This window comes from Oncorhynchus gorbuscha, unplaced genomic scaffold, assembly GCF_021184085.1.
Source record: "Oncorhynchus gorbuscha isolate QuinsamMale2020 ecotype Even-year unplaced genomic scaffold, OgorEven_v1.0 Un_scaffold_831, whole genome shotgun sequence".
In the NCBI taxonomy this organism is placed as follows: domain Eukaryota; kingdom Metazoa; phylum Chordata; class Actinopteri; order Salmoniformes; family Salmonidae; genus Oncorhynchus; species Oncorhynchus gorbuscha.
In genome coordinates, this window is record NW_025745830.1 from 85001 (window position 1) to 108853 (window position 23853).

The following is a 23853-nucleotide window of genomic DNA, read 5'->3' on the forward strand; positions in this document are numbered from 1 at the left end:
ATCCTGCATGTTATCTGACACCTGATCCTGCATGTTATCTGACACCTGATCCTACATGTTGTCTGACACCTGATCCTACATGTTGTCTGACACCTGATCCTACATGTTGTCTGACACCTGATCCTACATGTTGTCTGACACCTGATCCTACATGTTGTCTGACACCTGATCCCACATGTTGTCTGACACCTGATCCCACATGTTGTCTGACACCTGATCCCACATGTTGTCTGACACCTGATCCTACATGTTGTCTGACACCTGATCCTACATGTTATCTGACACCTGATCCGGCATGTTGTCTGACACCTGATCCTGCATGTTATCTGACACCTGATCCTACATGTTGTCTGACACCTGATCCTACATGTTATCTGACACCTGATCCGGCATGTTGTCTGACACCTGATCCTACATGTTATCTGACACCTGATCCTGCATGTTATCTGACACCTGATCCTGCATGTTATCTGACACCTGATCCTGCATGTTATCTGACACCTGATCCTGCATGTTATCTGACACCTGATCCTGCATGTTATCTGACACCTGATCCTGCATGTTATCTGACACCTGATCCTACATGTTATCTGACACCTGATCCTGCATGTTATCTGACACCTGATCCTACATGTTACGTGTGTTGGAACGTAAAGAGAGACTTGTATCTCTTTTAAATCTCCCACCAGAACTTCATCAGTAAGTGTCTGGAGTCCAAGGAGGCCACTGTCACCAAGCTGAATGATGATGGAGATAAACTCATCGCTGCCAACCATCCTGGCAAGAATGTTATTGAGGTACACACACACACACACACACACACACACACACACACACACACACACACACACACACACACACACACACACACACACACACACACACACACACACACACACACACACACACACACACACACACACACACACACACCATCCTGGGATGAATGTCATTGAGGTACACTTCATTTATCCTCTATCATTCTACTATTGGGGCAAATCCTAACTTCCACTTTAGTCAATGTTGACTTAAGTCATGCATTGATGTCAATGGGAGACTCCGGTCAAATCAGACTATTTTAGTGGAAGTTAGGATTCACCCCGACTGAGATTAAAATCCTCACAAATGAATGTGAATGAAAAGCAGCAAACAGACAGTGATGTAACGGAACTTGTCTCCACCTGGCAGGCTCATATGGAGGCTGTGCATGCAGACTGGAAGGAGTACCTGAACCTGCTCATCTGTGAGGAGAACCACCTGAAACACATGGACGAGTACCACAAGGTGATTAGTATACCCTGACCTGACCTGACCTGACCTGACCTTAACCCTGATACCACCTGAAACACATGGACGAGTACCACAAGGTGATTAGTGTACTGTGACCTGACCTGACCTGACCTGACCTTAACCCTGATACCACCTGAAACACATGGACGAATACCACAAGGTGATTAGTATACCCTGACCTGACCTTAACCCTGATACCACCTGAAACACATGGACGAATACCACAAGGTGATTAGTATACCCTGACCTGACCTGACCTGACCTGACCTGACCTGACCTGACCTGACCTGACCTGACCTGACCTGACCTTAACCCTGATACCACCTGAAACACATGGACGAATACCACAAGGTGATTAGTATACCCTGACCTGACCTGACCTGACCTGACCTGACCTGACCTGACCTGACCTGACCTTAACCCTGATACCACCTGAAACACATGGACGAATACCACAAGGTGATTAGTGTACTGTGACCTGACCTGACCTGACCTGACCTGACCTGACCTGACCTGACCTGACCTGACCTGACCTTAACCCTGATACCACCTGAAACACATGGACGAATACCACAAGGTGATTAGTGTACTGTGACCTGACCTGACCTGACCTGACCTGACCTGACCTGACCTGACCTGACCTTAACCCTGATACCACCTGAAACACATGGACGAATACCACAAGGTGATTAGTGTACCCTGACCTGACCTGACCTGACCTGACCTGACCTGACCTTAACCCTGATACCACCTGAAACACATGGACGAATACCACAAGGTGATTAGTGTACCCTGACCTGACCTGACCTGACCTGACCTGACCTGACCTGACCTTAACCCTGATACCACCTGAAACACATGGACGAATACCACAAGGTGATTAGTGTACCCTGACCTGACCTTAACCCTGATACCACCTGAAACACATGGACGACTACCACAAGGTGATTAGTATACCCTGACCTGACCTTAACCCTGATACCACCTGAAACACATGGACGAATACCACAAGGTGATTAGTATACCCTGACCTGACCTAACCCTGATACCACCTGAAACCTGACTACCACAAGGTGATTAGTATACCCTGACCTGACCTTAACCCTGATACCACCTGAAACACATGGATGACTACCACAAGGTGATTAGTATACCCTGACCTGACCTTAACCCTGATACCACCTGAAACACATGGACCTACCACAAGGTGATTAGTATACCCTGACCTGACCTTAACCCTGATACCACCTGAAACACATGGACGACCTACCACAAGGTGATTAGTATACCCTGACCTGACCTTAACCCTGATACCACCTGAAACACATGGACGAATACCACAAGGTGATTAGTATACCCTGACCTGACCTGACCTGACCTGACCTGACCTGACCTGACCTGACCTGACCTTAACCCTGATACCACCTGAAACACATGGACGAATACCACAAGGTGATTACTGTGACCTGACCTGACCTGACCTGACCTGACCTGACCTGACCTGACCTTAACCTGATACCACCTGAAACACATGGACGAATACCACAAGGTGATTAGTGTACTGACCTGACCTGACCTGACCTGACCTGACCTGACCTGACCTGACCTGACCTTAACCCTGATACCACCTGAAACACTGAATACCACAAGGTGATTAGTGTACCCTGACCTGACCTGACCCTGACCTGACCTTAACCCTGATACCACCTGAAACACATGACCGAATACCACAAGGTGATTAGTGTACCCTGACCTGACCTGACCTGACCTGACCTGACCTGACCTGACCTGACCTGACCTTAACCCTGATACCACCTGAAACACATGGACGAATACCACAAGGTGATTAGTGTACCCTGACCTGACCTAACCCTGATACCACCTGAAACACATGGACTGACTACCCTGACCCCTGACCTGACCTTAACCCTGATACCACCTGAAACACATGGACGAATACCACAAGGTGATTAGTATACCCTGACCTGACCTTAACCCTGATACCACCTGAAACACATGGACGACTACCACAAGGTGATTAGTATACCCTGACCTGACCTTAACCCTGATACCACCTGAAACACATGGATGACTACCACAAGGTGATTAGTATACCCTGACCTGACCTTAACCCTGATACCACCTGAAACACATGGATGACTACCACAAGGTGATTAGTATACCCTGACCTGACCTTAACCCTGATACCACCTGAAACACATGGACGAATACCACAAGGTGATTAGTATACCCTGACCTGACCTTAACCCTGATACCACCTGAAACACATGGACGACTACCACAAGGTGATTAGTATACCCTGACCTGACCTTAACCCTGATACCACCTGAAACACATGGATGACTACCACAAGGTGATTAGTATACCCTGACCTGACCTTAACCCTGATACCACCTGAAACACATGGATGACTACCACAAGGTGATTAGTATACCCTGACCTGACCTTAACCCTGATACCACCTGAAACACATGGATGACTACACAAGGTGATTAGTATACCCTGACCTGACCTTAACCCTGATACCACCTGAAACACATGGATGACTACCACAAGGTGATTAGTATACCCTGACCTGACCTTAACCCTGATACCACCTGAAACACATGGATGACTACCACAAGGTGATTAGTATACCCTGACCTGACCTTAACCCTGATACCACCTGAAACACATGGACGACTACCACAAGGTGATTAGTATACCCTGACCTGACCTGACCTGACCTGACCTGACCTGACCTGACCTGACCTGACCTGACCTGACCTGACCTAACCCTGATACCACCTGAAACACATGGATGACTACCACAAGGTGATTAGTATGACCCTGACCTGACCTGACCTGACCTGACCTGACCTGACCTGACCTGACCTGACCTTAACCCTGATACCACCTGAAACACATGGACGACATACCACAAGGTGAGTCACAGCAACAAGTATTCAGAAATCATCAGTTGAAGAAATCCTGAATGTTTGAACAGAGTCATTAGATGTGGACAGGCTTGTGTACCAGCATGTGTTGTACAAAGCAACAGCTTCTGAGTTACAGACTTGTCGTGGTACGTAAACAGAGTTGGTTCGGGCAGAGACCGACTGGCTTCGTGTAAATAAACCGTAGCTGCTTTCAGTGATGTTGTTACCTCAGTGTTTTTCCTGACTGGGTCTGTTTTCTCTCCAGTTCCACAAAGAGGCCCGGGACACCCAGGACCTTCTGAAGAGGATGGACAAAGAGGTGGACCAGAAGTACAAACCAGAGTTCAAGGACATGTACCAGATGGAGAGCCTCATCAGAGACCTGGATGTGAGTGGGCTTTACAACTACAGTGGTTTACTAGCAGTGGGCTTTACAACTACAGTGGTTTACTAGCAGTGGGCTTTACACTACTGTAGTTTACTGAGAGTGGACTTTACAACTACAGTGGTTTACTAGCAGTGGACTTTACAACTACAGTGTTTTACTAGCTGTGGGCTTTACACTACTGTAGTTTACTGAGAGTGGGCTTTACAACTACAGTGGTTTACTAGCAGTGGGCTTTACACTACTGTAGTTTACTGAGAGTGGACTTTACACTACTGTAGTTTACTAGCAGTGGACTTTACAACTACAGTGTTTTACTAGCTGTGGGCTTTACACTACTGTAGTTTACTGAGAGTGGGCTTTACAACTACAGTGGTTTACTAGCAGTGGGCTTTACACTACTGTAGTTTACTGAGAGTGGACTTTACACTACTGTAGTTTACTAGCAGTGGACTTTACAACTACAGTGTTTTACTAGCTGTGGGCTTTACACTACTGTAGTTTACTGAGAGTGGGCTTTACAACTACAGTGGTTTACTAGCAGTGGGCTTTACACTACTGTAGTTTACTAGCAGTGGACTTTACAACTACAGTGTTTTACTAGCTGTGGGCTTTACACGACTGTAGTTTACTGAGAGTGGGCTTTTACTGTAGTTTACTGAGAGTGGGCTTTATTCTACTGTAGTTTACTAGCAGTGGACTTTACAACTACAGTGTTTTACTGTAGTTTACTGAGAGTGGGCTTTACACTAGTGTAGTTTACTGAGAGTGGGCTTTACACTAGTGTAGTTTACTGAGAGTGGGCTTTACACTAGTGTAGTTTACTGAGAGTGGGCTTTACACTAGTGTAGTTTACTGAGAGAGGACTTTACACTACTGTAGTTTACTGAGAGTGGGCTTTACACTAGTGTAGTTTACTGAGAGTGGGCTTTACACTACTGTAGTTTACTGAGAGTGGACTTTACACTACTGTAGTTTACTAGCAGTGGACTTTACAACTACAGTGTTTTACTGTAGTTTACTGAGAGTGGGCTTTACACCACTGTAGTTTACTGAGAGTGGGCTTTACACTAGTGTAGTTTACTGAGAGTGGGCTTTACACTACTGTAGTTTACTGAGAGTGGGCTTTACACGACTGTAGTTTACTGAGAGTGGGCTTTACACTAGTGTAGTTTACTGAGAGTTGGCTTTACACTACCATAGTTTACTGAGAGTGGGCTTTACACTACTGTAGTTTACTGAGAGTGGGCTTTACACTACTGTAGTTTACTGAGAGTGGGCTCTACACTACTGTAGTTTACTAGCAGTGGGCTTTACACTACTGTAGTTTACTAGCAGTGGGCTTTACACTACTGTAGTTTACTAGCAATTGGCTTTACACTACTGTAGTTTACTGAGAGTGGGCTTTACACTACTGTAGTTTACTGAGAGTGGGCTTTACACTACTGTAGTTTACTGAGAGTGGACTTTACACTACTGTAGTTTACTAGCAGTGGACTTTACAACTACAGTGTTTTACTGTAGTTTACTGAGAGTGGGCTTTACACCACTGTAGTTTACTGAGAGTGGGCTTTACACTAGTGTAGTTTACTGAGAGTGGGCTTTACACTACTGTAGTTTACTGAGAGTGGGCTTTACACGACTGTAGTTTACTGAGAGTGGGCTTTACACTAGTGTAGTTTACTGAGAGTTGGCTTTACACTACCATAGTTTACTGAGAGTGGGCTTTACACTACTGTAGTTTACTGAGAGTGGGCTTTACACTACTGTAGTTTACTGAGAGTGGGCTCTACACTACTGTAGTTTACTAGCAGTGGGCTTTACACTACTGTAGTTTACTAGCAGTGGGCTTTACACTACTGTAGTTTACTAGCAATTGGCTTTACACTACTGTAGTTTACTGAGAGTGGGCTTTACACTACTGTAGTTTACTGAGAGTGGGCTTTACACTACTGTAGTTTACTGAGAGTGGGCTTTGTACTACTGTAGTTTACTAACAGTGGGCTTTACTCTACTGTAGTTTACTGAGAGTGGGCTTTACACTACTGTAGTTTACTGAGAGTGGGCTTTGTACTACTGTAGTTTACTAACAGTGGGCTTTACTCTACTGTAGTTTACTGAGAGGGGTCTTTACACTACTGTAGTTTACTGAGAGTGGGCTTTGTACTACTGTAGTTTACTAACAGTGGGCTTTACTCTACTGTAGTTTACTGAGAGGGGGCTTTACACTACTGTAGTTTACTGAGAGTGGGCTTTGTACTACTGTAGTTTACTAACAGTGGGCTTTACTCTACTGTAGTTTACTGAGAGTGGGCTTTACTCTACTGTAGTTTACTTGGGCTTTACACTACTGTAGTTTACTGAGAGTGGGCTTTGTACTACTGTAGTTTACTAACAGTGGGCTTTACTCTACTGTAGTTTACTGAGAGTGGGCTTTACACTACTGTAGTTTACTGAGAGTGGGCTTTACACTACTGTAGTTTACTAACAGTGGGCTTTACACTACTGTAGTTTACTACAAGTCTGGGGGACAGATCTGTTTCTGATTCAGTCAAACAATGACAAGCTGTTGGATAAAGCAGAGACAATTCTTTGGTCTGTCAGGTCTGTCTGCTTATCAGGCTGGTTTCTAAACTCTTAACTCAATCAAGAACATTTACATTTTGACAAACGTATTAGCCTTAGAACTATAAATCCAAAATGCTCTTTAAAAAAATGTGTGTGTGTATGTGTGTGTGTGTGGTGCAGGACCAGGCGAAGGCCATGGACCACTTTGATGAGCGTGTGAAGGCTCTGGAGAAGCGCAGTCTACAGGTTCTCCCCCTCCAGTTCCGCAGGAACACCCCTCAGAAGCTGCTCCCCGTCGAGGCGCTGTGTGAGTTCGACACTGACGAGGTAAACCTTTACACCTGGACACCTCCACTACTTTACCTCACCCTGTGTGAGACACTGATGTAGTAAACCTTTACACCTGGACACCTCCACTACTTTACCTCACCCTGTGAGAGACACTGACGAGGTAAACCTTTACACCTGGACACCTCCACTACTTTACCTCACCCTGTGTGAGACACTGATGTAGTAAACCTTTACACCTGGACACCTCCACTACTTTACCTCACCCTGTGTGAGACACTAACGAGGTAAACCTTTACACCTGGACACCTGGACACCTCACCCACTAGGTAAATTTACCTCACCTCCACTACTTTACCTCACCCTGTGAGAGACACTGACGAGGTAAACCTTTACACCTGGACACCTCCACTACTTTACCTCACCCTGTGTGTGAGAGACACTGACGAGGTAAACCTGGATATGCCACCACCCTACTCTAGTTTCAGACTGATACCTTGTCCACCCTACTCTAGTTTCAGACTGATACCTTGTCCACCCTACTCTAGTTTCAGACTGATACCTTGTCCACCATGCTCCTCCACACACACGCATCTTCATGACAATCATTCTAGCTTTTCTCTCTTCTTTTGTCTCCTCCCCTTCTCTCCTCCTTTCCCCCCTCTTTCCTTCCTCACTATCCCTCTCTCTCCATCTCCCCTCTCTCTCCATCTCCCCCTCTCTCATTCTACCCCTCTCTCTCCATCTCCCCCTCTCTCATTCTACCCCTCTCTCTCCATCTCCCCCTCTCTCATTCTACCCCTCTCTCTCATTCTACCCCTCTCTCTCCTTCTACCCCCCTCTCTCCATCTCCCCCCTCTCTCCTTCCCCCGTGTACGGTGTGTTTTTCTGTTATCATGACTAAGCACGATCTTACTGCACCACATCTTCTCCTCTCTCCTCTGGTTCCTCCTCCTCTCATATCCTCCTTCACTCTCACTCCTTTCATTCTAGTCCCCTGAATGCAGTGTTGTGTTGTAATGTATTTAAATCCTTTAAGAGGCCTATGCTCTCTGCATCTTATTTAAGCCTTCAGGGGATCAGCCACAGGCTGGGGGGGTTTAGGAGTGGATTTGGAGAGCTGGAGAGGAGGGGTGTGTGTGGAGCAGTCGAGAGAGCTCTTAAGATTTAGGAACAGGATCAAACGATGAGGGGAAACACAGTGTTGTGTTATGATTTATTCCCCCATATGACTGGTGAAAACAGTGAACTGTAATTTACTAACTAGGGCTTAGTGGTTCCCTGGTCAGGTCATGTGGTCAGGTCATGTGGTCAGGACGTGTGGTCAGGACGTGTGGTCAGGACGTGTGGTCAAGACGTGTGGTCAGGTCGTGTGGTCAGGTCGTGTGGTCAGGTCATGTGGTCAGGTCATGTGGTCAGGTCATGTGGTCAGGAAAAACTAAGGGCCTTATCCAAAGTGGTTCAGTGAGTGAACCTCTATTTGTGTTCTGGTTCTTCCATAACAGATCAGTGAGTGAACCTCTATTTGTGTTCTGGTTCTTCCATAACAGATCAGTGAGTGAAACTCTATGTAATGTTGTGGTTGTCCATCCCAGGGTCAGATCCTGCGTGGAGAGAGGTACACCCTCCTGAGTAACAAGGGGCCCAAGTGGGAGGTGAAGGACGCGGCCGGGCGTAAACTGACGGCTCCGGGGGCCTGCTTCATGGTCCCCCCCACAGACCCAGAGTCTGTCGCCGTCTCCAACAGGTAAGTGTGTTTGTTATGGGGTGGGGTGGAGAGGTGTGTGTGTGTGTGTGTGTGTGTGTGTGTGTGTGTGTGTGTGTGTGTGTGTGTGTGTGTGTGTGTGTGTGTGTGTGTGTGTGTGTGTGTGTGTGTGTGTGTGTGTGTGTGTGTGTGTGTGTGTGTGTGTGTGTGTGTGTTATGGGTGGAGAGGTGTGTGTGTGTTATGGGTGGAGAGGTGTGTGTGTGTTATGGGTGGAGAGGTGTGTGTATGTTATGGGGGTAGGGTGGAGAGGTGTGTGTGTGTTATGGGGGTAGGGTGGAGAGGTGTGTGTGTGTTATGGGGTTAGGGTGGAGAGGTGTGTGTGTGTGTGTGTGTGTATGGGGTAGGGTGGAGAGGTGTGTGTGTGTTATGGGGGTAGGGTGGAGAGATGTGTGTGTGTGTGTGTGTGTTATGGGGGTAGGGTGGAGAGGTGTGTGTGTGTGTGTGTTTGTTATGGGGGTAGGGTGGAGAGGTGTGTGTGTATGTTATGGGGTACATGTGTCTGTCTACTATGTGCCTGTGATTGTGTAACGGTGTACTTGTACACTGTGTAACAGGGTCTGTTTCCCGAGACGGTGTACTTGTACACTGTGTAACGGGGTCTGTTGTTTCCCGAGACGGTGTAAGTGTACACTGTGTAACGGGGTCTGTTGTTTCCCCAGACGGTGTACTTGTACACTGTGTAACAGGGTCTGTTTCCCCAGACGGTGTACTTGTACACTGTGTAACGGGGTCTGTTGTTTCCCGAGACGGTGTACTTGTACACTGTGTAACGGGGTCTGTTGTTTCCCGAGACGGTCTACTTGTACACTGTGTAACAGGGTCTGTTGTGTGTTTCCAGTCTGGCCGGCCAGCAGAAGGGTATTAAGATGAAGGTGTCTGGCAGTAAGACCACCCTGGTCAAACGCCTGGAGGAACTGAAGAAAGACGGCTCTGCTGGCTCTGGTAGGTACTGTTATGTCATGGTATGTCATGTCATGATATGTTATGTCGTGTTATGTCATGGTATGGTATGTTATGGTATGTTATGGTATGTCATGGTATGTTATGTCGTGTTATGTCATGGTATGTCATGGTATGTCATGGTATGTCATGTCATGGTATGTCATGGTATGTTATGTTATGTCATGGTATGTCATGTCATGTCATGGTATGTCATGTTATGTTATGGTATGTCATGGTATGTTATGTCGTGTTATGTCATGGTATGTCATGATATGTTATGTCGTGTTATGTCATGGTATGGTATGTCATGGTATGTCGTGTTATGTCATGGTATGTCATGGTATGTCATGTCATGGTATGTTATGTCATGGTATGTCATGGTATGTTATGTCATGGTATGTCATGTCATGTCATGGTATGTCATGGTATGTCATGGTATGGTATGATATGTTATGTCGTGTTATGTCATGATGTGTTATGTCGTGTTATGTCATGGTATGGTATGTTATGGTATGTCATGGTATGTCATGGTATGTTATGTCGTGTTGTGTCATGGTATGTCATGGTATGTCATGGTATGTCATGTCATGGTATGTCATGGTATGTCATGGTATGTTATGTCATGGTATGTCATGGTATGTCATGTCATGGTATGTCATGGTATGTTATGGTATGTCATGTCATGGTATGTTATGTCATGGTATGTCATGGTATGTCATGGTATGTCATGTTATATCATGGTATGTCATGGTATGTCGTGTCATGGTATGTCGTGTCATGGTATGTCGTGTCATGGTCGTGTCATGCTCGGCTATGGAAAGCCAACTGACATTTAACTTCTGAGGTGCTACCCTCTATAACAGGCGTCTCCAGACCTGTTACTACCCTCTATAACAGGCGTCTCCAGACCTGTTGCTACCCTCTATAACAGGCGTCTCCAGACCTGTTGCTACCCTCTATAACAGGTGTCTCCAGACCTGTTGCTAGCCTCTATAACAGGCGTCTCCAGACCTGTTGCTACCCTCTATAACAGGCGTCTCCAGACCTGTTGCTACCCTCTATAACAGGCGTCTCCAGACCTGTTGCTACCCTCTATAACAGGCGTCTCCAGACCTGTTACTACCCTCTATAACAGGCGTCTCCAGACCTGTTGCTACCCTCTATAACAGGCGTCTCCAGACCTGTTGCTACCCTCTATAACAGTCGTCTCCAGACCTATTGCTACCCTCTATAACAGGCGTCTCCAGACCTGTTGCTACCCTCTATAACAGGCGTCTCCAGACCTGTTGCTACCCTCTATAACAGTCGTCTCCAGACCTGTTGCTACCCTCTATAACAGTCGTCTCCAGACCTGTTGCTACCCTCTATAACAGGCGTCTCCAGACCTGTTGCTACCCTCTATAACAGGCGTCTCCAGACCTGTTGCTACCCTCTATAACAGGCGTCTCCAGACCTGTTGCTACCCTCTATAAGCAGGCGTCTCCAGACCTGTTGCTACCCTCTATAACAGGCGTCTCCAGACCTGTTGCTACCCTCTATAACAGGCGTCTCCAGACCTGTTGCTACCCTCTATAACAGGCGTCTCCAGACCTGTTGCTACCCTCTATAACAGGCGTCTCCAGACCTGTTGCTACCCTCTATAGCAGGCGTCTCCAGACTTTTATAGCATGAGCTCCTTTAAAAAAAAATGAAACATGTCGCAAGCAACTCTTAAAAAAAGAAGTATTTATAGCTTTTAAATAGGCACATTCTTCTCCTCTACCCGGCAACTCTTCCCCGGGTTCCTCGCTGTATAAAAGATGTCAATATACCTGGTAGAATAATGGTTCATAAACGGTCATCAACACGACAGTCCCACAACATTGTCCTTAGTATTTTCCAGATTTATTCTTCTTCTCCTCCTGGTTTTGACTCTGTTTTTAACTCTCAATAGTACAACTGTTCATAGAGAAACAGCAACTGAATGTTCTGAGTCCACGTCTGTGCTTAAATCGCATCAGAAGACCTTCAGACCTAAACATAACACTTTTTTGATTTCTGAGTGTAATTCCCCTTTAATTGCGCATCGAGCCAGAGAGAGATGTGTCGCTCTAGTGATGCTTCTGTCAGGACGACTGCAGCTCGCGTCATGGCAGAGTTTGTAAAACAATGGCCATCCAATTGATGTAAATAATCATGACTGTTCTGTCAGGTAAGCCAACTTTACAGTTAACATTTAATTGACCAGGTTATTGGGGAAAGTCTTTCTGTCTCTGTCGCTCTGACATTGCTCAACCATATATTTATATATTCTTAATTCCAGTCCTTTGCTTAGATGTGTGTGTATTGGGTATATGTTGTGTAATTTGTTAGATATTACTTGTTAGATATTACTGCACTTGTCATGCAGGTGAAAGAGGACCCAAAAGCGACTTGGCGAAAACAGAGTCTTTAATCCAGTAAAGTAAATACAAACAAAAAACACAACTTTCACTCGAAATGACGAGGACTAACTGGAGACTCGATCTTGAACAGCAGGTGAACAGCAGGTTGCCTCGGGAAGGCACTTGAACCAGACAGACTCAGACACCTGCTCACCACGCAGCATCTGAGGAAAACACGACACGACAGGGCGATACACAAACACAGCACGGTGAATTCTAGACAAGGAACCGACAGGACAGGAACGGAACACAAAGGAAGAAATAGGGACTCTAATCAGGGGAAAGGATCGGGAACAGGTGTGGGAAGACTAAATGATTGATTAGGGGAATAGGAACAGCTGGGAGCAGGAACGGAACGATAGAGAGAAGAGAGAGCGAGAGAGTGAGAGAGGGAGGGGGAGAGAGAGGGATAGAAAGAGGGAAAGAACCTAATAAGACCAGCAGAGGGAAACGAATAGAATGGGAAGCACAGGGACAAGACAAGATAATAAATGACAAAACATGACAGCACTTTTGGAGCTAGAAACACAACCATTTCGCCCGCAATAACATCTGCTAACCATGTGTATGTGACCAAATTTGGGACTCCCCAATCATGGCCAGTTTTGATACAGCCTAGAATCGAACCAGGGTCTGTAGTGGACGCCTCTTGCACTGAGATGCAGTGCCTTAGATCGCTGCGCCACTCAGGAGCCCAGCTACATGGTGAGCTACTCATAGGTGGGCTGTGAGCTGCTAGTAGATGTCCATCCACCTATTGGAGAGCCCTGGTCTATAAACACTGTGATTATTATCTCACCCTGTTGGTCATCTTGAAGAACCATCTGGCCTTAATGGCCGTATACTCCTTATAATCACCACCCGGCACAACCAGAAAGAGGACTGGTCCACCCCTCAGAGCCTGGTTCCTCTCTACCCGGCACAACCAGAAAGAGGACTGGTCCATCCCTCAGAGCCTGGTTCCTCTCTACCCGGCACAACCAGAAAGAGGACTGGTCAACCCCTCAGAGCCTGGTTCCTCTCTACCCGGCACAACCAGAAAGAGGACTGGTCCACCCCTCAGAGCCTGGTTCCTCTCTACCCAGCACAACCAGAAAGAGGACTGGTCAACCCCTCAGAGCCTGGTTCCTCTCTACCCGGCACAACCAGAAAGAGGACTGGTCCACCCCTCAGAGCCTGGTTCCTCTCTACCTAGCAAAACCAGAAAGAGGACTGGTCCACCCCTCAGAGCCTGGTTCCTCTCTACCCAGCACAACCAGAAAGAGGACTGGTCCACCCCTCAGAGCCTGGTTCCTCTCTAGATTTATTCCTAGGTTCCTACCCTTTCTAGTACGTTGTTCCTAGCCACCGTGCTTCTACAGCTACAGAGTTTCTCTATAAGGACTTTGTGACACCTGCTGGTGTAAAAAGCACTTTATAAATAAATGTGATTGATTGGTTTCCATGTCATGTGACTACTGGAGTTAATCACTAGAGCTGCAGCTTGTAATAATTGTAGGCCAGTGTGATTGTCTGATTTGTGAATGTGATGTTATGAGAGTCTGGTTCTATATTGTGTGTGTGTGTAGTCGTATCTGATTACGTGTATGTTATTTTGGTGTGTGTGTGATTTGATTGTGTATGGATGTTGTGATTATTGAGTCTGTGTGTATATGATTTGTTGTGTGTGTTATTTTGGTGATTGATTGACTGATGAATATTGTAGACAAGGAGGAGCAGCAGTGTCGCCAGCTGATGGCCGGTCTGGACAAGGTGACCAGTGACCTGGACAAACAGGAGAAGGCCATCTACTCTAGAGTACGTCCCCCTCTGGAGCAGACCAGGCCTCTGCAGGACAGCGCTGACCGTCTGCAGGATGTCAAGGTAGTTCCTCGTTTTTCTCCTTTCTCTGCACAGAGGGTGTAGAGCGGTAGAGATGCTTTTCCTCCTCCTACTCTTCTCCTGTCCTCCTATTTAGACTAGAGTCCTTTCGATACAGTTTTCAAACCCATTTAATCCTACCAAAGAAAGTCTTGAGAGTTGTTTTATGCTTATCGAGGAAGTACTATTAGTTAGTTCCAGGAAGTGTACACTTTTTTTTTGAATGCTTATCCCATATTCTTCCATCAGGACATTGCGGCCGTGGTTCGTAAGATCGAGCCGGAGAAGTCGTCCAAGGTGAGGGAGGCTGAGACGTTCCTGACCTCTAACCCTAAATGTGCCAGCGCCCCTCAGCTGAACGGCAAGGTGAACGAGGCCAACAACAAATACGACAAGATCAACCTGCTGCTCAAGTGCTCCGAGGACAAGTGAGTAGCTTTCTGTACTTGTTAGTAGAGATGGTAGTAGTACACAGAACTCAGGACCAGGGCGGCAGGTAGCCTAGTGGTTAGAGTGTAGAGGTGGCAGGTAGTCTAGTGGTTAGAGTGTAGAGGCGGCAGGGTAGCCTAGTGGTTAGAGTGTAGAGGCGGCAGGGTAGCCTAGTGGTTAGAGTGTAGGGGCAGCAGGTAGCCTAGTGGTTAGAGTGTAGAGGCGGCAGGTAGTCTAGTGGTTAGAGTGTAGAGGTGGCAGGTAGTCTAGTGGTTAGAGTGTAGGGGCGGCAGGTAGCCTAGTGGTTAGGTGTAGGGGCGGCAGGTAGCCTAGTGGTTAGAGTGGGGCGGCAGGGTAGTCTAGTGGTTAGAGTGTAGGGGCGGCAGGTAGCCTAGTGGTTAGAGTGTAGGGGCGGCATGTAGCCTAGTGGTTAGAGTGTAGGGGCGGCAGGGTAGTCTAGTGGTTAGAGTGTAGGGGCGGCAGGTAGCCTAGTGGTTAGAGTGTAGGGGCGGCATGTAGCCTAGTGGTTAGAGTGTAGGGGCGGCAGGTAGCCTAGTGGTTAGAGTGTAGGGGCGGCAGGTAGCCTAGTGGTTAGAGTGTAGGGGCGGCAGGTAGCCTAGTGGTTAGAGTGTAGGGGCGGCAGGTAGCCTAGTGGTTAGAGTGTAGGGGCGGCAGGTAGCCTAGTGGTTAGAGTGTAGGGGCGGCAGGTAGCCTAGTGGTTAGAGTGTAGGGGCGGCAGGTAGACTAGTGGTTAGAGTGTAGGGGCGGCAGGTAGCCTAGTGGTTAGAGTGTAGGGGCGGCAGGTAGCCTAGTGGTTAGAGTGTAGGGGCGGCAGGTAGCCTAGTGGTTAGAGTGAGGGGCGGCAGGTAGCCTAGTGGTTAGAGTGTAGGGGCGGCAGGTAGCCTAGTGGTTAGAGTGTAGTGGCGGCAGGTAGCCTAGTGGTTAGAGTGTAGGGGCGGCAGGTAGCCTAGTGGTTAGAGTGTAGGGCGGCAGGTAGCCTAGTGGTTAGAGTGTAGGGGCGGCAGGGTAGTCTAGTGGTTAGAGTGTAGGGGCGGCAGGTAGCCTAGTGGTAAGTCGCTCTGGATAAGAGCGTCTGCTAAATGACTTAAATGTAAATGGTTAGAGTGTAGGGGCGGCAGGGTAGTCTAGTGGTTAGAGCATTGGACTAGTAACTGAAAGGTTGCAAGTTCAAATCCCCAAGCTGACAAGGTACAAATCTGTCGTTCTGCTCCTGAACAGGCAGTTAACCCACTGTTCCTAGGCCATCATTGAAAATAAGAATTTGTTCTTAACTGACTTGCCTAGTTTAAAAAAAAACAGAGTTTTCCTGTTTTACTAGGATGACTAACCTGACACGATTTAAACACGTTTTAAATGTCATTTTAATCTAATGTAATTTAATCATATCATGTGTTTGTTTACAGGCTTCAGAATTCCAACCGCCTGGAGAACTCCCTTCAAAACGGGAAATCTTTATTGTCCAGCTACGAGAACAAGCTGGCCAGGGAGGAAGTGGCCCCAGCAGACATCTCATCTCTGGAGAAGACACAGCGTCAACTGGCTGTAAGATGGCTGCCCTCTGATCGCTCGTTTATTCTCAACAGGATTCATGTTTAGATCCAAATGGATCTTCTCCACAAAGGAAATGTTTTGTATCAGTACAGATACCAAAGACCGAAGCATATTTACTAATGACATACAGTATAAATGTATGATGAGCTGGAAGATCTGAGCTACACACTCATATCTCAACTTTGTCCTGGTTGGGGCAGAACTTCTCCCAAACACACAATTCAACCTCCACTTCCTCTCCCGGCAGGATATTGCATCAGAGCTGAAGACCAAGAGGTCCGCGGTGACGGAGACGGAGGCTAACCTGCGTGCGGCCAAAGGCAGCTGTGACACCATGGCAACCAAGCTGCAGGAGCACTGCCCCGACATCGAGAGGCAGGAGGGAGAGGTCCGGAGACTTAACAAACGCTACGACAACCTCAACAGGCAGATCGACACCAGGTAAACGGGACAGAACTGTGACTTCAAATGAATGATCAAATCAAATGTTATTGGTTGCTATTGGTTGTTATTGGTTGTTATTGGTTATTATTGGTTGCTATTGGTTGCTATTGGTTGTTATTGGTTATTATTGGTTGCTATTGGTTGCTATTGGTTGTTATTGGTTATTATTGGTTGTTATTGGTTGGTATTGGTTGCTATTGGTTGCTATTGGTTGCTATTGGTTATTATTGGTTGCTATTGGTTGCTATTGGTTGTTATTGGTTATTATTGGTTGCTATTGGTTGCTATTGGTTGCTATTGGTTATTATTGGTTGCTATTGGTTGCTATTGGTTGCTATTGGTTGCTATTGGTTGCTATTGGTTGCTATTGGTTGCTATTGGTTGCTATTGGTTATTATTGGTTGCTATTGGTTGTTATTGGTTGCTATTGGTTGCGGATGTAATCCTGGGTGTAGGGAAACGTCTGTGTTCCTCGCTCCAACAGTGCAGTGCTCCAGCAGTGCAGTGCTCCAACAGTGCAGTGCTCCAACAGTGAAGTGCTCCAACAGTGCAGTGCTCCAGCAGTGCAGTGCTCCAACAGTGCAGTGCTCCAACAGTGCAGTGCTCCAGCAGTGCAGTGCTCCAACAGTGCAGTGCTCCAACAGTGCAGTGCTCCAACAGTGAAGTGCTCCAACAGTGCAGTGCTCCAAAAGTGCAGTGCTCCTACAGTGCAGTGCTCCAACAGTGCAGTGCTCCAACAGTGCAGTGCTCCAACAGTGCAGTGCTCCAACAGTGCAGTGCTCCAACAGTGCAGTGCTCCAACAGTGCAGTTGTAACAATACATGTAAATCTACAAAATACAAATGACAGGAATATAGAAATATTAGAACAAGACTGTCAGACTCTGGAATATAAACATCTATTTACAGGATGGTGTGTATAGACAGTAGTTATATAGGAGGGTGTGTATAGACAGTAGTTATAGAGGATGGTGTGTATAGACAGTAGTTATATAGGAGGGTGTGTATAGACAGTAGTTATATAGCATGGTGTGTATAGACAGTAGTTATTTATGATGGTGTGTATAGACAGTAGTTATAGAGGATGGTGTGTATAGACAGTAGTTATAGAGGATGGTGTGTATAGATAGTAGTTATATATAGGATGGTGTGTATAGACAGTAGTTATATAGGATGGTGTGTATAGACAGTATAGACAGTAGTTATAGGATGGTGTGTATAGACAGTAGTTATATAGGATGGTGTGTATAGACAGTAGTTATATAGGAGGGTGTGTATAGACAGTAGTTATATAGGAGGGTTTGTATAGACAGTAGTTATATATTGGATGGTGTGTATAGACAGTAGTTATAGAGGATGGTGTGTATAGACAGTATTTATATAGGATGGTGTGTATAAACAGTAGTTATAGAGGATGGTGTGTATAGACAGTAGTTATATAGGAGGGTGTGTATAGACAGTAGTTATAAAGGAGGGTGTGTATAGACAGTAGTTATATAGGATGGTGTGTATAGACAGTAGTTATAGAGGATGGTGTGTGTAGACAGTAGTTATAGAGGATGGTGTGTGTAGACAGTAGTTATAGAGGATGGTGTGTGTAGACAGTAGTTATAGAGGATGGTGTGTGTAGACAGTAGTTATAGAGGATGGTGTGTGTAGACAGTAGTTATAGAGGATGGTGTGTATAGACAGTAGTTATAGAGGATGGTGTGTATAGACAGTAGTTATAGAGGATGGTGTGTATAGACAGTAGTTATAGAGGATGGTGTGTATAGACAGTAGTTATATAGGATGGTGTGTATAGACAGTAGTTATATAGGATGGTGTGTATAGACAGTAGTTATAGAGGATGGTGTGTGTAGACATTATAGACAATATATGAATTAGAAACAGTGTGTACAGCAGTAGTGATATAGAATGAACCATGACTAGAATACAGTATATAGACATGAAGTAGGTAAACCAGTATGTAAACGTTATTAGAGTGGTTCCATGACTCTGTACCGTACATAAGGCAGCAGTAGTTATATAGGATGAACCATGACTAGAATACAGTATATAGACATGAAGTAGGTAAACCAGTATGTAAACATTATTAAAGTAACCAGTGTTCCATGACTCTGTACCGTACATAAGGCAGCAGTAGTGATATAGAATGAACCATGACAAGAATACAGTATATAGACATGAAGTAGGTAAACCAGTATATAAACATTATTAAAGTAACCAGTGTTCCATGACTCTGTACCGTACATAAGGCAGCAGTAGTGATATAGAATGAACCATGACAAGAATACAGTATATAGACATGAAGTAGGTAAACCAGTATATAAACATTATTAAAGTAACCAGTGTTCCATGACTCTGTACCGTACATAAGGCAGCAGTAGTGATATAGAATGAACCATGACAAGAATACAGTATATAGCCATGAAGTAGGTAAACCAGTATATAAACATTATTAAAGTGACCAGTGTTCCATGACTCTGTACCGTACATAAGGCAGCAGTAGTTATATAGAATGAACCATGACTAGAATACAGTATATAGCCATGAAGTAGGTAAACCAGTATGTACACATTATTAAAGTAACCAGTGTTCCATGACTCTGTACCGTACATAAGGCAGCAGTAGTTATATAGAATGAACCATGACTAGAATACAGTATATAGACATGAAGTAGGTAAACCAGTATATAAACATTATTAAAGTGACCAGTGTTCCATGACTCTGTACCGTACATAAGGCAGCAGTAGTGATATAGAATGAACCATGACAAGAATACAGTATATAGCCATGAAGTAGGTAAACCAGTATATAAACATTATTAAAGTGACCAGTGTTCCATGACTCTGTACCGTACATAAGGCAGCAGTAGTTATATAGAATGAACCATGACTAGAATACAGTATATAGACATGAAGTAGGTAAACCAGTATATAAACATTATTAAAGTGACCAGTGTTCCATGACTCTGTACCGTACATAAGGCAGCAGTAGTTATATAGAATGAACCATGACTAGAATACAGTATATAGACATGAAGTAGGTAAACCAGTATATAAACATTATTAAAGTGACCAGTGTTCCATGACTCTGTACCGTACATAAGGCAGCAGTAGTGATATAGAATGAACCATGACAAGAATACAGTATATAGCCATGAAGTAGGTAAACCAGTATATAAACATTATTAAAGTGACCAGTGTTCCATGACTCTGTACCGTACATAAGGCAGCAGTAGTGATATAGAATGAACCATGACAAGAATACAGTATATAGCCATGAAGTAGGTAAACCAGTATATAAACATTATTAGAGTGACCAGTGTTCCATGACTCTGTACCGTACATAAGGCAGCAGTAGTTATATAGAATGAACCATGACAAGAATACAGTATATAGCCATGAAGTAGGTAAACCAGTATATAAACATTATTAAAGTGACCAGTGTTCCATGACTCTGTACCGTACATAAGGCAGCAGTAGTGATATAGAATGAACCATGACTAGAATACAGTATATAGCCATGAAGTAGGTAAACCAGTATATAAACATTATTAGAGTGACCAGTGTTCCATGACTCTGTACCGTACATAAGGCAGCAGTAGTGATATAGAATGAACCATGACAAGAATACAGTATATAGCCATGAAGTAGGTAAACCAGTATATAAACATTATTAAAGTGACCAGTGTTCCATGACTCTGTACCGTACATAAGGCAGCAGTAGTGATATAGAATGAACCATGACAAGAATACAGTATATAGCCATGAAGTAGGTAAACCAGTATATAAACATTATTAGAGTGACCAGTGTTCCATGACTCTGTACCGTACATAAGGCAGCAGTAGTGATATAGAATGAACCATGACAAGAATACAGTATATAGCCATGAAGTAGGTAAACCAGTATATAAACATTATTAAAGTGACCAGTGTTCCATGACTCTGTACCGTACATAAGGCAGCAGTAGTGATATAGAATGAACCATGACAAGAATACAGTATATAGACATGAAGTAGGTAAACCAGTATATAAACATTATTAAAGTAACCAGTGTTCCATGACTCTGTACCGTACATAAGGCAGCAGTAGTGATATAGAATGAACCATGACAAGAATACAGTATATAGACATGAAGTAGGTAAACCAGTATATAAACATTATTAAAGTAACCAGTGTTCCATGACTCTGTACCGTACATAAGGCAGCAGTAGTGATATAGAATGAACCATGACAAGAATACAGTATATAGCCATGAAGTAGGTAAACCAGTATATAAACATTATTAAAGTGACCAGTGTTCCATGACTCTGTACCGTACATAAGGCAGCAGTAGTTATATAGAATGAACCATGACTAGAATACAGTATATAGCCATGAAGTAGGTAAACCAGTATGTACACATTATTAAAGTAACCAGTGTTCCATGACTCTGTACCGTACATAAGGCAGCAGTAGTTATATAGAATGAACCATGACTAGAATACAGTATATAGACATGAAGTAGGTAAACCAGTATATAAACATTATTAAAGTGACCAGTGTTCCATGACTCTGTACCGTACATAAGGCAGCAGTAGTGATATAGAATGAACCATGACAAGAATACAGTATATAGCCATGAAGTAGGTAAACCAGTATATAAACATTATTAAAGTGACCAGTGTTCCATGACTCTGTACCGTACATAAGGCAGCAGTAGTTATATAGAATGAACCATGACTAGAATACAGTATATAGACATGAAGTAGGTAAACCAGTATATAAACATTATTAAAGTGACCAGTGTTCCATGACTCTGTACCGTACATAAGGCAGCAGTAGTTATATAGAATGAACCATGACTAGAATACAGTATATAGACATGAAGTAGGTAAACCAGTATATAAACATTATTAAAGTGACCAGTGTTCCATGACTCTGTACCGTACATAAGGCAGCAGTAGTGATATAGAATGAACCATGACAAGAATACAGTATATAGCCATGAAGTAGGTAAACCAGTATATAAACATTATTAAAGTGACCAGTGTTCCATGACTCTGTACCGTACATAAGGCAGCAGTAGTGATATAGAATGAACCATGACAAGAATACAGTATATAGCCATGAAGTAGGTAAACCAGTATATAAACATTATTAGAGTGACCAGTGTTCCATGACTCTGTACCGTACATAAGGCAGCAGTAGTTATATAGAATGAACCATGACAAATACAGTATATAGCCATGAAGTAGGTAAACCAGTATATAAACATTATTAAAGTGACCAGTGTTCCATGACTCTGTACCGTACATAAGGCAGCAGTAGTGATATAGAATGAACCATGACTAGAATACAGTATATAGCCATGAAGTAGGTAAACCAGTATATAAACATTATTAGAGTGACCAGTGTTCCATGACTCTGTACCGTACATAAGGCAGCAGTAGTGATATAGAATGAACCATGACAAGAATACAGTATATAGCCATGAAGTAGGTAAACCAGTATATAAACATTATTAAAGTGACCAGTGTTCCATGACTCTGTACCGTACATAAGGCAGCAGTAGTGATATAGAATGAACCATGACAAGAATACAGTATATAGCCATGAAGTAGGTAAACCAGTATATAAACATTATTAGAGTGACCAGTGTTCCATGACTCTGTACCGTACATAAGGCAGCAGTAGTGATATAGAATGAACCATGACAAGAATACAGTATATAGCCATGAAGTAGGTAAACCAGTATATAAACATTATTAAAGTGACCAGTGTTCCATGACTCTGTACCGTACATAAGGCAGCAGTAGTGATATAGAATGAACCATGACAAGAATACAGTATATAGCCATGAAGTAGGTAAACCAGTATATAAACATTATTAGAGTGACCAGTGTTCCATGACTCTGTACCGTACATAAGGCAGCAGTAGTGATATAGAATGAACCATGACAAGAATACAGTATATAGCCATGAAGTAGGTAAACCAGTATATAAACATTATTAAAGTGACCAGTGTTCCATGACTCTGTACCGTACATAAGGCAGCAGTAGTGATATAGAATGAACCATGACAAGAATACAGTATATAGCCATGAAGTAGGTAAACCAGTATATAAACATTATTAGAGTGACCAGTGTTCCATGACTCTGTACCGTACATAAGGCAGCAGTAGTGATATAGAATGAACCATGACAAGAATACAGTATATAGACATGAAGTAGTGGTAAACCAGTATATAAACATTATTAAAGTGACCAGTGTTCCATGACTCTGTACCGTACATAAGGCAGCAGTAGTGATATAGAATGAACCATGACAAGAATACAGTATATAGCCATGAAGTAGGTAAACCAGTATATAAACATTATTAGAGTGACCAGTGTTCCATGACTCTGTACCGTACATAAGGCAGCAGTAGTGATATAGAATGAACCATGACAAGAATACAGTATATAGACATGAAGTAGGTAAACCAGTATATAAACATTATTAAAGTGACCAGTGTTCCATGACTCTGTACCGTACATAAGGCAGCAGTAGTGATATAGAATGAACCATGACAAGAATACAGTATATAGCCATGAAGTAGGTAAACCAGTATATAAACATTATTAAAGTGACCAGTGTTCCATGACTCTGTACCGTACATAAGGCAGCAGTAGTGATATAGAATGAACCATGACAAGAATACAGTATATAGCCATGAAGTAGGTAAACCAGTATATAAACATTATTAAAGTGACCAGTGTTCCATGACTCTGTACCGTACATAAGGCAGCAGTAGGTAAACCAGTATATAAACATTATTAAAGTGACCAGTGTTCCATGACTCTGTACCGTACATAAGGCAGCAGTAGGTAAACCAGTATATAAACATTATTAAAGTGACCAGTGTTCCATGACTCTGTACTGAAGAGGGTTGAAGCCAAGAACAAGACTCATCATAGCCA

The 23853-nt window shown here is 44.1% G+C and overlaps 1 protein-coding gene across 4 annotated transcripts in view; it reads left to right on the forward strand.

The window, feature by feature from the left end:
* ppl (periplakin) overlaps positions 1 to 23853 on the forward strand; it is a 55308-nt gene that overhangs the window by 20727 nt on the left and 10728 nt on the right. For 3 of the 4 annotated variants that reach the window (XM_046335724.1, XM_046335726.1, XM_046335725.1), the window contains 10 exons: positions 690 to 797; positions 1189 to 1284; positions 4495 to 4617; positions 7363 to 7509; positions 9066 to 9217; positions 10075 to 10178; positions 14307 to 14464; positions 14711 to 14889; positions 16315 to 16453; positions 16710 to 16903. In XM_046335724.1, the coding sequence (XP_046191680.1) occupies positions 690 to 797; positions 1189 to 1284; positions 4495 to 4617; positions 7363 to 7509; positions 9066 to 9217; positions 10075 to 10178; positions 14307 to 14464; positions 14711 to 14889; positions 16315 to 16453; positions 16710 to 16903 (1400 nt within the window). Of the gene's footprint in view, positions 1 to 689; positions 798 to 1188; positions 1285 to 1340; positions 1368 to 4494; positions 4618 to 7362; positions 7510 to 9065; positions 9218 to 10074; positions 10179 to 14306; positions 14465 to 14710; positions 14890 to 16314; positions 16454 to 16709; positions 16904 to 23853 lie in introns of those variants that run through there. The other variant, XM_046335727.1, reaches the window with a different exon arrangement.